Below are 16,389 nucleotides of genomic sequence, written 5' to 3'. Positions count from 1 at the left end.
AGCTGGAATGCACACTATTCAAGAACCCAACATACTGTATATAGCATACATATAAGAATAAAATGAGCATCCTGGTAGAACAACATTAATAGGTTCTGTAAAATTATAAATTCTTTAAATAAATAACTGCTAAAAGAATAATTTAAATAAGGAGCAGTATCTAAATGTGGTTAAAATGGGAGATAAATTCCAAAGATAAGTATAATTTTTAAATGGGACTTAGGATTTAACTGGAGCTTCCTGTGTATCAGGCAAGTACTCTCCCACTGATCTATATACATACCTCTCTTTTTACTTTTTATTTGAGATGGTGTCTCAACAAGCTTCTCAAAATGGCCTTGAGATTATCACCCTCCTATTTTAGCCTCCCAAGTAGCGGATAATTAATATTTGAAGTGTGATAATCAGTTGAAGACATATTTTACCACCACTGTAAAATACACAAGTGAAGTGCACAAGAGAAAGTCATATATATTATGTTGTGCTGCTCACAGCTTTTGACATTCAGACATATATGATAAGTAGTTGGGCTCAAACTCAAAAGAAAAATCTTGGCAGACAAGGTCACCTGGTGTTACTCAAGCCTTGAGGATGTCACAACACTGTGACTGGGCGAAGTTGTTCCAATTGGTTTTCCAATGCAATTCGTTCTTGATGAACCTCCTAAATTATACAAAACAGGAGAAAGAAAAAGAAGAAAAGGCATCATCTTGTGGGTTTATCTCTATTTATTTACACATTCAAAGGAAATATAGAACCGACCCTCAAACACTTGGAGACAAGTGGCCCGAAAGGCACTGATTTCAATGCTGGGGATTAGACAATGGCGGATTCTCAGTCACTAAGCTCAGGTATGGCATCATGAGTGCTTTGCAGCCACTGTACTACTCGGCACTGGTATGTGTTAACATAGAGTGGTAGCCTTGAAACAGCCATGGCAGACACAGGAATGCACAGCTAAGATCCAGCAAGAGCATGAGGTACAATTAACATACTTCATAGCACCTGACAAAATTTTCTCTGCAATCCTGCCTTAGCCTCACTCTGCTTTGATGGGCTCAGAAGGCAGTAGAAAAATGGCATTAAATATTATAAAGTCAACAGGAGAGAGCTAAAAGAAAAAGCAGACTCCCAATACAGAACTATGAGTCACCTAAACTAAATTTCGGGGTTGTAATCTCTGGCTTCTTTTCTGGCAGGGTACTTAGCTGGAGATGAAGGATAAAAAGATAGACTGGTTATCCTTCCACCAAAGTCTTGAGTTCAGGCTCTTGCATATAATGCAGCTTAACATAATTTCTGGGTGTCTTTGTTCAGGTTTTATTGTTGTGAAGAGACACCATGATTAAGGCAACTCTTCTACAGGGAAATCTTTAATTGTGGCTGGCTTAAACTTTAAGAGTTATAGTTCATTACCAGCACAGTGGGAAGCATGGCAGAATCCAGGCAGATATGGTTCTAGAGGAACCAAGGGTTCTACATTTTGATCTGCAGGCAGCAGAAAGAGACTGACTGTGTGCCACACTATACATAGCTTGAGCAAAGGAGACCTCAAAACTAACCCCCACAGAGACACGGATCCTTCAATAAGAACATACCTACTCTAATCAGGCCATGCCTCCTAATAGTGCCACTATGGTCAAGCATTCAAACATATGAATCTATGTGGGTCCTACCTATTCAAACCACCACACTGAGTGAAAAGAGAGGAACACCAATATGCTATTTGGAAACAGAAACATTCAGTCTTAAAACAGAGTTTTGCAGAGACAAAGAGGACACATAAAGTACTCTTAAGTACAGTTGCTCAATGTGGAAAAGAATTCTTATATAAAGGCTAACTTCTGAAGTGTTCCAGAGAGCCAACACACATTGGAAAACCAATGTATAAAACCAAATGTTCATTCATTCATACTTCTGGCAAACTATCTTCTATATCTATTAGCTCTAGGTCAGATGCTGCTCTAGCTATGGTATCAGCAAAATCCAAGAAAAAATAGGCAAGGGCCTACTTTTGGCTTATATTCAAATGAATGGACAGACAATAAAATGGGCAAAGAAGACAGCTCTGAAAGTAAATAAATAAAGATGATGCATTAGAGAACCACAGAGTTAGAAGACCAGAAGAAAACAGAAAGGATGATCAAAAGGAGTCGAAGGCTGAAGTACATTAGTCATTCTGACATCAGCCTGAGCTACATAAGACTCTATATCAATAAGACAAAACTGAAAAGAAACAAGAACAATGAATAAAGCTAATCTAGCAAAAGGAGAAAGGAAAGGATAAAGCTGAATTAAATGGAAAATGAGAAGTAAAAATGAAATGAAAACAGATATCACTTCAAAAGATTACTGAATGACTTTCAAGGGTGAGGATAGCACTCTGCAGTCCCACCATCAATGGTGTCCCAGTTGCATGATGTCCCAGTTGCTGCCCATTGACAGTGCCATTTTTGTTTCAGCAGTTCTAATATGTGCATAGTAGTATGCCATGCTAGCTTAAATTGTCATTTTGTAAGTGGCTAATGACATAGATATCATCTTATGTGCATATATGCCATCCTTATATCCTCTTTGATGAAATATCTGTTCCAGTCCTTTGCCAATTTTTAGATTGAGATATTTGGTTTCTTAAAGTTCTTAATCTTTTAAAAATGTATTCACATTTTTCATTCAACGTATTTTGATCATATATTTTACACTCCAACTTGTTCCAGGTCCTCCCTATTTCCCTACCCATCCAATGTCATGTTCTCAGTTTCTCAGAGAGAAAAAAAAATCAAAATCTAAACAGACAAACAAGCTGAAAGAAAGAAAATCAATAAAACAAATAACAAAGGAGACACATGAAATTCACTTTGTGTTGGGCAACTATTTCTGGACATGTGGCCCTCCCTGAAGTATGGTCAATATACTCAGTGAGGCTCCACTAGAAAGAGCTGATTTTTACTTTCCCAGAAGGTGTCAATTGAAAATAGCTTCTTAATTAGGGGTAGAACTTTGTGTCCACTTCCCCTTTTGCATGCTAGGATTTTATCTGGCTTGACATATGCATACTGCCACAATCTCTGTGAGTTCGTGTGAGTATCAGTCTTGTGTCTGGAAGATGCTGTTTCTTTGGAGTCATCCTCTACCTCTAGCTCTTATAATCGTTCCACTTCCTCTTCCATATAGATACTGCCCTGGAAGGCAGGATTCTGATGAAGATATCCCATTTAGGATGGTGTTCCCATTCTTTTTCTTTCTATACATTGTCTAGTTGTAAGTCTCTGTGTTGGCTCCTATCTAGTGCAAAAAGAAGCTTCTCTGATCAGGGCTGAGTGAGATATTGATCTGTGGGTATAGTAATATGTCACTAGGAGTCATTTTATTGTTGTGTTCATTTGGCATGCTGACAGTAGTAGGTCTTCCCAAAGACTTATTTTTGAGTTTTAAAATTACTTTTTAATCAGAACAAAAGTTCTATGTCAAATATGTAGTTTGAAAATATTTTCTCCCCATCCATAACTTGTAATTTTCTAGTGTCTTTGGCAGAACAAAGTTATATTCTTATAGATTATGCTTTTAATCATTTCTTTATATTGGGGTCATGTCTAATCTCAAATCATGAACTTCTTTGCCTTGATTTTCTCCTAAAATTTTCATAGTTTTGTTTTCCATTTATATGGACAAGCCCTTTTAAGATAATCTTTGTACATGGGGTGAAACTTAGGGCAAGATTCCCTATTTGTTACCTATGGATGACCAATTATTAAACTTGTTGGAAGACTCACTGTCTTTGAGTTGATTTGGCATCACTGTCTTTTCATCAAATGTCTTCATTTATAGGATCTCTTTCAGGATTCTGATCTATGCCCCATTCTCGGAACTCTACTGTCTTGATTACTGCAGCTTGACAGTGATTTCTTCATCTGTTCTACTTTCCAATTGGAGGTTTGCCATTTCAAGTTCCTCAGCCCACAATATAAATTTTTGGATCAGCTTGTTTGTATTCATTTTTGAAATCCTGCTGGGATCTTAATTGGTACTGTCATGAATCTAAAGATCACTGGTGAGAAAAATGACATCTCTATTCTATTGCATCTTCCAAATATATAAGAAAATATATGTGTTTCTTTAGGTCTCCCTGGATTTCTCTCAGCAGCATTTTTAGTTTCCAGTGTACAAATCTTAGGTGTATTCTAATAGATTTGTACGGGAGTACTTCATTTGAGGAAGAAGCCCAGCTACTGTCAAGTCATACTTTAAAAGAAAACTCCATTGCCAATTATTATGACTTATCCACAGGAATATGACTGATTATTTTGTGTATTGATCCTATGTCCTGGGACCTTCACAAATTCAACTGAACAACAGAATTGTTTTTTAAATCTAATTTGTAACAGTATCACAAAGATTTTGAACAAAATTTCAAAAGATTCTATACTAAAATCTCAGAACCCCTCAGGGAAATTTCAGATGGCTGAAATAGTTGTAGAGACTCCTCTGCTTTCAGATTAGCAAGATCAACATTGTTTACCTGTCAATTCCTCTTAAACTACTTGATAGATTCAATGCAAATCTATCCATAATCCTAACAGTTCTTATTTTGTCGCATTTTCCTACCAATCCTCAACTTTGCATGAGAGAAACAGCTTACTATATCTAATGGAATCATGAAAAAGGACATGTTGAAAATTTTATATTACCACATTCCAAGACAGAATGAGGCAGCAACAATCAAGACTGTAACACAAAGATCCATAAAAAGATTAATGGAACGGAGCAAGAAGTCAGAACTGAACCCATAGTTAGGGGTCATTAGATTTATAATAATGGCACCAAAGTAATCAATCCATGGGATGAAAACTCTTTTTATCAAATAGTGCTAGAATAAGGAAATACTAACATGGGTAGAAATGAAACTTGACCCTAATGTCACATCATATACAAATTTAACATAAAAATGTAAAAGAAAAGAAACAATAAAGCTGTTAGAATAAAATATATTAAAACTATTTTATAATCTATAGATATATAGTTTCCTTACATTGAAAGTAATAAACTTATGAAAAAATGACAAAGTTGGATTCTATAAAACTTTGAAGAATCTGTTCATAAAAGTATATAGTTAACAAATAAATAGGTGATACAAACACTAGAAGGACATATTGACAACACTGGTGAGACTGCTTGTGAAAGATTACAAGGTGTGGCCTTGTTAGAGGAGACATAACACTGAAGGTAGGTTCTGAGTTTTCAAAGGTCCACCCAGACCCAATCCCTCTCTCTGTCTGCTTCTTACAGATAATATGTAAGCTCTCAGCTACTGCTCCAGTACCATACCAGTTTGCATGTGGCTATGCTCCCCACCATGATGGTCATGAACTCATCCTCTGAAACTTAATGCTGCCTTTTACAAGTTGTCTTGGTCATGGTGTCTCTTCACAGCAATAGAAAAGTAACTAAGGCCTCCCCCCTCTCTCTTTGTGTGAAGACAGGGATTTTTTTCTCTATGCAGTCCTGGATGTTCTAGAACTCACTCTGTAGACCAGGCCTCTACCTCTGAAGTCCTGAGATTACTACTCTCTGACTTAACCAAATATCAGTGGATCCTGGTTGTCTAGGGAATCTACGTACTCTAGAATATATGAGAATATATTTCTAAAAGAAAAAAAACAAAACATGTCTAGAACAGCGGAGATTCAGGGACGCAGGCCTGGTGAGACTGCGCTGCAAGTAGCTGGAGCACAGAGAGGTCTGGGCCGAGCGCGTGGAATGCGCCCCCCCCCATTGGTTTGGGGGAGCAGGAATTCTGCCATAGGGACTTAGTTTCCACCCGGAGGGCCCTTGCATACAGAACAAACGTTCAGGTCATCTGCCACCAGGAACAGCGGAAATCCAGGGACACAGGCCAGGTACATGGGAGAGACAGGAACCAATCACTGACAACAAGACCACGTATAATCACAGACAACAAGATGGCAAGAGGAAAGCAAAAGAACTTACCCAATGGAAACCAAGACAACCTGGCAACGCCAGAACCCAGATCTCCCATCACAGCAAACAGCAGAAGGCCAAACAATCCAGAAAAAGAAAACTCAGACCTGAAATCATACCTTAAGATGATGATAGACATCCTTAAAGAACAGGAGGAAAAGCATAAAGAAATAGAAACTTTTAAAAAGGAAACAAGAAAAACAATCAAAGAAATCAAAGAACTAGAGGAAAACAGAACCAAATAGATGAAGGAATTGAAACAGGAATTTTAAATGGAAATGGAAACAACAAAGAAAACACTAAAAGAGACAACCCTGGAGGTAGAAAACCTAAAAAAGAAATGAGGAGTCACAGATGCAAGCATCTCCAAAAGACTACAAGAGATGGAAGAGAGAATCTCAGGGGCCAAAGACAACATTGAAAACATAGACAAAACAGTCAGAGAAGATGCAAAAGCCAGAAAGTTCCTAACCCAAAATACCCAGGAGATCCAGGACACAATGAGAAGACCAAACCTAAGGATAATAGGTATAGAAGAGGGCGAAGAATATCAACTAAGAGGCACAGTAAATATCTTCAACAAAATCATAGAAGAAACTTCCCTACCCTTAAGAATGAGAAGACCATGTGCATAAAAGAAGCCTACAGAACTCCAAATAGGTTGGACCAGAAAAGAAATTTTTCCTGACACATAATAGTCAAAACACCAAGTGCCCAAAGCAAAGAAAAAATACTAAAAGCAGTAAGGGAAAACGGCCATGTAACTTATAAAGGCGGACCAATCAGAATCACACCCGACTTCTCAACAGAGACCATGAAAGCTAGAAGAGCCTGGACAGACATCATACACACCCTAAGAGAGCACAGGTACCAGCCAAAGCTGCTATACCCAGCAAAACTATCGATCACCATAGATGGAGAGACCAAGATATTCCAGGACAAAACTCAATTTACACAATATCTGACCACAAACCCAGCACTACAATGAATTATAGGTGGAAAACCTAATACAAGGAGGGAAACTACATCCTAGTAAAACCAAGAAAACTCCTAAGCAAGAAAACCAAAAGAAGAAAGACACACAGGCACAATTCTACCTATAAAAGCAAAAATAGCAGGAAAGAGCAACCACTATTTCTTAATATCTGTTAACATAAATGAACTCAATTCCCCAATAAACAATATAGGCTATCAGACTGGATACATAAACAGACCCAGCATTTTGCTGCATACAGGAAACTCATCTCAGAGACAGAAACAGACACTACCTCACAGTAAAAGGTTGGGAAAAAATCTTCCAAGCAAACGGCCCCAAGAAGCAAGCTGGAGTGGCCATTCTAATAACGAATAAAGTAGATTTTCAACCAAAAGTTATCAAAAAAGATAAGGAAGGACACGTTTTACTCAGTACATGGAAAGTTTGTCAGGAGGAACTTTCAATCCTTGTTTTAGGTGGCAAATGGCTTGAGCGTTTGATCCGCACCCACGCAAGGGCCTTCCAGGTGGACTCTACGGCAGAGGTCCTGCTCCCCTAGACCAACTGGAGGGGCACACCTACCAAGTGCTAGGCCTAGCCCTCTCTGCGTGCCGGCTACTCGCAACACAGTGTTGCCAGGCCTGTGTCCCAGGATCTCTGCTTTTCCAGGTGGCAAATGGCCTGAGCATTTGGTCTGCATGCAAGGGCCTTCTGGGTGGAAACCGAGTCCCTATGGCAGAGTTCCTGCTCCCCTGAACCAATGGAGGGGAGGGCCGTGCTTTCCACATGCTCTGCCCAGACCTCTCTGCATCCCCAGCTACTCGAAGCACAGTCTCACCAGGCCTGTGTCCCTGGATCTACGCTGTTCCCAGTGGTAAATGGCCTGAGTGTTTTGTCCGCACGCAAGGGCCTTCTGGGTGGAAACCAAGTCCCTACGGCAGAGTTCCTGCTCCCCTGAACCAATCAGGGGGCCATGCTTTCCACGCACCAGGCCTAGCCCTCTCTGTGCCCTGGCTACTCGAAGCACAGTCTTACCAGGCCTGCATCTCCGCTGTTCCTGGTGGCAAATGGCCGCAGATAAACAAATTAACATGTGCATAATAAGACAAGTATAAGTAATGGTTAACAGCAGAGCTGAAGCAGTGGCTATACAAATATTCACAGTGCAACTATTCCAAATTTTCTGTGTATTTAAAAGTTCTGGAATAAAATATCTTAGTAGAAGTGAGAAGCACATAAATGAGAAGTCGGGAATGGGAAGAGAGTAGAATGCTAAAGCAGTAACTTGGAGTAGAGGGCCAAGGAGGAAAAGCACTGTATCTCAGTCGCAAGTACTGTTTCCATATCGGCATGGTGGCGCATACATATCATCTCATAGCTCAGGAGGTTGGGGCAGGAGGATTTTGTGTTCCAGGCCAGCCTGGGCTATAAATCAAGGCTCTGTCTTTAAAAAAAAATAAACAAAAAACTAAAAAGTAATTTTAGAGGAGAAGATGGTCATTTATATAGATTCTTCTAAAAACTAGAGAGATAGATAGATAGATAGTCAGACAGACAGACAGACAGATAGACAGACAGACAAATAGATGAAGCAGAGCCCATTAGAGGAATAAGAGAAAGACAGTGATTGAGAGTAATCCCTTAGATTATTCTGCTGGAGTATATTTACATGTTGGTTGAGAATGACCCCACAAAATCATATCCCACCAAAATATCTTCAAGTCCTAACTCCCAGGACCTATAAATATGATTTTTATATAGTCATATGCAGATGGCATCATGTTAGATTAAGTTGGCCCCTAATCCAATAATTGGCGCCCTTAGTCAGAAAGGTACAGTAAGAACAAGACACAAAAAGAACGTCATGTGACAGTGGAGACAGAGATTGGACTTTTATGTATAGGTCAAGTAATAGCAAGGATTGCCAGAAAATACCTGGAGCTGGGAAGCAGTAAACATCATGTCACCTCTGAAGCTTTCAAATACAGCAGGGCTCTGATGACACATTGGCTTCAAACTCCAGAGCCAGAACAGAATAACTTAATATTGTATGACATCGCCACATTTGTGTTATATGGCTAGAGTAGCCTGAGAAACTAGCTGATTCAGAGAAGTAACAGAGAGAAACAGGTGAGAAAACCAGGGCTGACGTCCTTGAGAAAGTGAAATGGAACCATTTCCAAGGTACCAGAAAAGGGGTTTACCCAGGCTGCCTACTTCCACGAAAGTGAGCATCATCCATACATGGCCTATATATTTATGAACTTACCCAGAAGCTTTAAACAAAGACCAAGTTTGTCAGCAGCTTTGTTTCCTTTTAACTCATACATGGTATGCAGCCTTTATGTTGAAGATATTATTAGTCTTAATCTAAACATTCAAGAACCAATCCCTGAAACACGAGTACACTTGTTCTCCAGCCAAAAGAGCTTTGAGAACAAAGGCCAGTCTTCATGAAAGGAACAGGGAGCTGATGGTCAAAACGAATCAGAAGAAAAGCTAGAGTAAAGTGAGGGGATCCAAATGTGAGAGGTACTCCTTACCTTCAGCTGCTGCTGAAGCTCACTGTTCAGGCGGGCCAGTACTGCATTGGCCTCCTTATTTTTGCGAATGGCAGTCTGAATAGCTTTCTTCTGCTTGGAAGACTGCCTACAAAATAATGCAAACACATCTATGAAAAGAAATGCAGAGGTCTGGACCCTTTCTTGCAAGTCAGAACTCACATTCATGAGAGGAGCAAAACTGACAAAGGTTAATATCCCAGGGCTCTAAAAATAACATCTCATGTTCTTAGGCCAGCAAGCCAGCAGGCAGGCAGGCCCATGCCAAAATGAAACAAATTTGTCAGGATGAATTATTTATACCTGAAGCCATTCCCCCATTTTACAACTTGAATAGAGACTGTGAATTGAGCGTTTTCAAACATTTGTGTTCCAGTTATTCCTAGACATTTTCATAAGCATTTTTCTGATAAGTCTTATTAGCCAAATGACCCTTTTTGTATAGGCATTAATGGAATCTACTTCAGTGGACAAGACTGCTGGAAAGGAGGGGAGCATTCTCTTAAGCAGAAATTTAGCAAGATTTCCCAATTCTCCTTTATTTCTTTATGAGAGAGACTGTGTGAATTTTAATATATACTAGAACATAGCTGCAGCACTTGAAGAAAATGAAGAATGTTTGTGCACCAGCACACCTTAGCTAAGTCAGTGCTAAATTTAAAGAACAGGTATAACAAGGGAGATCATGTGTTCAACTTGGGCCTATTAAAGTATCCGCTTACACTGTTTGGCCATTAAGTCTTCTTAGTACGGTCTTGATCTTTTACAACTGTCCATGGTGGGAATGATAAATCAACATGGTCACCACAAGTATAACTTAAAAACTCTTATTCCCACAGCAAGAAACACAACAAAAAGGTGAATCGAACTCTCCTGGAAAGACAGCCATATTTTTAATCACTGGGAATGGATTTTAGTACTGATCTACACTACAGATAGAACAACTATCTTCTTGGGGATACACTAGCTAGCCACCCTGCTAATCTGTAGATTAGTTCCTTCTGCAGAAAGTGTAAAGGCTAATTGTTTCACCCATATAAAGGCAGGGAAGAAGCTTCAGAAATCTACTGTTTGCAAAGCAGAGACTGCATTTACAGTTGTGTTCTGGAATTTAAACTCAGGTTCTCATGCTTGTACAACCAAGTGCTTTACCCACTGAGCCATCTCCCCCACTTTTAAAAAAATAATTTCAGTAGCATATATTCACTAAGCAAAGTGAAAGGCTTCATAATGACATTTCACTCAAATACATATGCACTTTGACCAATATTCAATACTCAATACCCTTTTTTGTCCTGCTTCCTATTCATTAGGTTCCATCTTCTTCACAAATGTCTCCTTTGTATTCTCATGTTACACATGTATGCAAACATGTATGATTGTGTGTGTGTGTATGTGTGGGGGGGGTTATCCAGGTTCAACATATGAGTAAACTTTTATTTATAACTTCTTTACTAAATGAATAATATATGCAAGAATACAATAAAAATAAATATTACAAAGTAAAATGTTGAGAACAACACCAACATAACAGAAACAAAATATACATAGCATAAAAAGAATGCTTTAATTTTGATACATGCTATGTTCTTTTGCTTTACAACAAACTTAAAATTAAATGTCTACTAGAGAATAACTATACCTTAGTCCAATATTAGTGCTTTTTTCAAAAGAACAACATTATAGAAGACTTTTTCTTTTACTTTGAGATGTTTAATATTCAGATATTTGGTCAAGTTCATAGATTTGGTTCTAATGTCACATCCACAAATCTTGCTATTCTGGTAGCATCTTGAATCACATCTACCTCTGAGCAAGAACTGTGTCAAGTTCTCAAACCATTGATCCTTGAAATGAAATTTATTTCAGCTGTGCATTTTTAATAAATTAAGATGAAGAAAACTCACCCTTTCTTCCCTGCAGGAACAAAGAGATATTGTTAAAGTTTAGAAACTCAACTATGTCTTTCTACTCCAAAGAACATTAATTACTAGCATTTCTGGTAAGGCAATAAATGTTCCAGGATAATATTCAATATATGTACAAATATCATACTGAATATCATCAACAACTAAAAGAACACAAGAAAAAGAAAAGGAAACAAAAACAGAATGGCCTGTGAGAAGGATGAAGAGAGGAGTTTCATCATGGGACAAAATAAGTGAAAACAACAAATCTAACCATGGATTTTGATTCGGAGTGCAGAAAGCTCTCAAGCCTCAGGGTACTAGCATTCGTCTCTGTTTTTTTACTATCTACCTGCCAGTGCAACATAAGCAGCCAGTCCATGTGCTTGATGCTATGCCTCCTCCCACCATGATAGACTATAGCTCTTCAAACCATGAGCCAAAATTAATCCTTCTTTCAGAAACCTTCTTTCCTGAGAGAAAGAAAGGAAGGAAGGAAGGGAGGGAGGGAGGGAGGGAGGGAGGGAGGGAGGGAGGGAGAAGAGAAGGAAGGAAGGAGAAGAGAAGGGAAGGGAAGGGAAGGGAAGGGAAGGGAAGGGAAGGGAAGGGAAGGGAAGGGAAGGGAAGGGAAGGGAAGGGAAGGGAAGGGAAGGGAAGGGAAGGGAAGGGAAGGGAAGGGAAGGGAAGGGAAGGGAAGGGAAGAGAAGAGAAGAGAAGAGAAGAGAAGAGAAGAGAAGAGAAGAGAAGAGAAGAGAAGAGAAGAGAAGAGAAGGGGATACAAATGCAACATTAAAAAAATAATAGGGCTGGAGAGATGGCTGAGTGGTTAAGAGCACTGACAGCTCTTCCAGAGGTCCTGAGTTCAATTCCCAGCAACCATCTGTAATGGGATCTGATGCCCTACTCTGGTGTGAAATACATAAATAAATCTTTAAAACCAAAAGAATTAGAAAATCATCAAAGGATAGGAAGGGATATACCACCAAGAAGATTGTGGTGACAAATACACACACAAAAAGGTTTTCAACATCATTAGCCTTCAGAGAAATACAAATTAAGATCACAGTGACATAGACTTACATACCTACTAAGCAGCTAAAATTAAAATGGAACACCACTAAATTCTGGCAAGGAATTGGAGAAATTCAATGTCTCATACATTGCTGGTGGGAATGTAACATGGAACCTCCATCTGGAAGAAAACTTGGTAGTGTCTTTTCAATCTACATACACTCAGCAGGTAATCAAAAAAAAAATCACAGTTCAGGATGCTTATCCCAAAGAAAGGACAATTTGTGTACAAATAAAAACTTATGCAAGGTTGCTTCAAGCAACTTCATTTGTGATATTCACCAAGTACACACAGCCAAAGTATCACTAATAGAGGAAATTATCTAAACAGCTATATGCATGCTCTAGGACACTGTCTTAGTGCTTGCTGATACACACATCTACCACATTTGGATGGATGTTAAAGGATTTATGTTTTCCTTTCTTTGGGATAAGTGTTCTGAACTGTTTTGTTTCTTTGATTGTTTGGTTAGTTGGTCCTGTTTTATTTTGTTTCAATGTGCTGAATATGCTGAGGAAAAAAATGTCAAATCCATTTATATAGCATTCTTAAAATGACAAAATTGTAAGAATAGAAAATTAGGCAATTGTTTGCTAGGAGCTATGAATTATTGGATAATAGGAAGTAGGTATGTGTACTGGCTGGTTTTGTGTCAACGTGACACAAGCTGGAGTTATCACAGAGAAAGGAGACTCAGTTGAGGAAATACCTCCATGAGATCCAGCTGTAAGGCATTTTCTCAACTAGTGATCAAGGGGGGAGGACCCAGCCCATTGTGGGTGGTGCCATCCCTGGGCTGGTAGACCTGGGTTCTATAAGAAAGCAGGCTGAGCAAGCCAGGGGAAGCAAGCCAGTAATTAACATCCCTCCATGGCCTCTGCATCAGCTCCTGCTTCCTGACCCGCTAGAGTTCCAGTCCTGACTGCCTCTGGTGATAAACAGCAATGTGGAAGTGTAAACTGAATAAACTCTTTTCTCCCCAACTTGCTTCTTGGTCATGATATTTGTGCAGGAATAGAAACCCTGACTAAGACAGTATGACTCCAGCATATTGATTATAGTGACTGTTCCACAAATCTACATAATATGACAATATGTTTGAAAATGGTATAGAATCATCCTAGCTATAGTTAAGTAAAATGTTATTATCATTGGGACAAACTGTAAGAGATAAACAGGTGTGCTTGGTATTACTTTTTGTTAGTTTCCATGAATTTATATAGTTCAAAATTTAAAGTTTACAGAAAGAGATCTATCAGAACCAGATGTCTCTCCATCCATAAATTACTACCATGCTATGTGAGTCAGCTCAGAACTGTTGTCTCTATTGCTGCCCTCCACCTGCATGGGCAGATGCCTTGTATTCATGCTTGTGTGATGAAACCCTCACTTCCAGTTTCACACTTGAATTAACACTAGGGCATTCTTATCTAAGCAGCTTCTCTCTCCGAGATATGTGGGTGATAGTTATAAGTCCAGTTCAACCATGGTCCTTCATAGCAAGGCAATTGATATATGGAGCAGAAAGACTTTTCTGTACAGATAAAAGTGACAGAGACCCTTTAGAAGACTAGAAATTTTTCAGGAGTCCAAAGGTTTGCAGTCCCCCTTTATGATCGTTTCTGTCACTATCCTCACAATGAATATGGTGCCTTAAAGTTCTTTATGAGTCAAGAAAGAATATGCTAACATATTCCAAGTTGTTGTGCTGCTGTTATTGTTGTTTTGATTTTGATTTTTTTTTCTCATTTGTAACCAAAGGAGCCCTAAGTAAAGCAAATAACAGGTCCAGGGCATCTGTTAACAGTTCAGGAAAGGTGTTTATCTTGACTCTTAATTGCTTCTGAAGTTTTCCCCTACCAACTCCCCTAATGTTTCCCTCTGTATTCCAATCTGGACTACTACTGTCTCAGTTTGAAAGGCATAAGACCATCCATAGATCGTAGTTGTGTTTCATGCCATGCTATGACCTGGGAGAAGCACTGTGCAACACTGTCAGCATGAGAGTCTGTGGCAGGGCACTCTCAAAAGAGTTTTCATGGTCTCAGGGGTTCAACTCAGGGTCATGTGCATGCTAGGCAAGCTCTCTGCCACTGAGCTCTCCCTATGTCCTCGTGTCCCATATGATATCACCCTTCTATTTCAACTGGCTATGTGGCCACCTGCCCTACTCTCATTGTTTCATACTGTGGCTGTGATAAACTACCCTGACAAAGGCAATCTAGATAAGAAAGGGTTTATTTAGTTACAATTCCACATTAGAGACCACCATAGCAAAGAAGTCCCAGTGGCAGGAGCTCAAGGCAGCAAGTCACATGATATCCACAGTCAAGAGCATGGAAAATACCTACTTACATTCTAAGTACTGTGGGCCTAGGTAATGGTGGCGGGCACAGTGGGCTGGATCTTCTTACATAAATTAAAAATCAAGACAATCCCCTCACAGACATGCCCATAGGCCAACCTGATCCAGACAAGTCCTTACTTAAGACCCTCTTCCCTCTTCCTAGGTGATTCTAGGCTGGGTCAAGTTGACAGGTAATACTGATCATAATACTATCCAACCATAAATTGTATTATTCTGTCGCCTTGGTAGGTGAGTAAGAATATGTGACTAAGTTTTAAGCCAGTGAGATCAGAAAGATCTTTGAAATAAGCTGGGTTTTTTTTTTTTTCTCCATGTGTTCCTTCTCCCTTTCTATGTGACATATAAATATGTTGGTGACAAGTCATCATTAGCATATGAATAAAGACAAATCCCAACAAAATCTAGAAGAGAAGACATGATACCTGGCTTCCTGACAGAGCAATCCTACTACCCTTCTGAAGTGTATTTTCTGCTCAAGTAGCAAATCTAAATTTTGGAAATATATATTTTGTTTTACTTATTCTTTGAGAATCTGAAACATATATACAAAAAATTTTATTATTTTAAAGGATATAAGCTAGACATAGTAGCTCACACCTATGACACTAGCATTCAGAAGCTAAGTCAAGAAGATTTCCAGAAGTTTAAGGCCAGCCTGAGCTTATAAGGAGTCCAGCCAAGACTATGAGGTAGCCAGCCCAAGCTACAGTGTAAGACCCTATCTCAAAACAAATCCTTCCCAGAAAGAATATAAACAGGATTCTCTGACCCTGTATATTTTGGCTTATATCTATCATACAAACATTTGGGCAGTGACAAGAGGTTGATGGGGAGTTCATCATCCTTATCTACACAGAGAGCCAGCCATAACTACATGAGATCCTGCCTTTAAGAAAAGGATGGATCTTAGCCTTATCCCTGGGCCTTGATTTCTCCCAAGGAAACTGGATGCATCTTCTAAGTCTCAAACTTGTATTACATTTTCTACTGTTGGAAATGGAGGACTTCCATCATGTATTCAAGCCATCAACCCCATAGACAATCCCAATATATCAAGCATAAGGAGGGAAAGAAAAAACTCCAACCACACTGAGAACATCATGCAGGTAAGCAAACAGTTTATACTAGCTGCTAGAACACACTTTGGGGTTATAGGGAAGAATACAGACTACAAAATCTGCCACAGAGCCATTGTACTGTTATATGGTGTCCTCTGTCTCCTCACTGCATGAATAATTCTATTTTCCAAAAGTTAATCTTTAATAGACAAGAAAGATAGGGCAAAGAACAATTAAGCCAAACTGCTTCTAAGCCAAATTCGTGTTTGACATTATTAATGATGACACATAACCTGGACTCCGAAGTTTACTTGGACAAACTCAGTAATTTCTTTGTGTGGGCAATGTAATACCAAAACCTGAATTTGTTTCCGACAATGATTCATTTTTATGTTAATTTCTATAAAAGCTGATGACAGTTTTACAACTAATTCTACTTTATTTTTAGCCTTTCTTTGTGTTGTAGTG

At 39.0% G+C, this 16,389-nt stretch overlaps 1 protein-coding gene across 9 annotated transcripts in view; it reads right to left on the bottom strand.

Annotated features, from left to right (window-relative positions):
• Window positions 1-594: 594 nt before the first annotated feature.
• Window positions 595-16,389, bottom strand: part of REPS2 (RALBP1 associated Eps domain containing 2) — a gene marked incomplete at both ends in the record, with an annotated part of 213,101 nt that continues 197,306 nt past the window's right edge. For all 9 annotated transcript variants that reach the window (XM_080910746.1, XM_080910748.1, XM_080910752.1 and 6 more), the window contains 2 exons: window positions 595-663; window positions 9,499-9,604. In XM_080910746.1, the coding sequence (XP_080766872.1) occupies window positions 595-663; window positions 9,499-9,604 (175 nt within the window). The remainder of the gene's footprint in view (window positions 664-9,498; window positions 9,605-16,389) is intronic.

The sequence above is a fragment of the Micromys minutus genome (genome assembly GCF_963924665.1).
Source record: "Micromys minutus genome assembly, chromosome: X".
Classification (NCBI taxonomy): Eukaryota; Metazoa; Chordata; class Mammalia; order Rodentia; family Muridae; genus Micromys; species Micromys minutus.
This window is presented reverse-complemented; position numbering and strand designations above follow the sequence as displayed.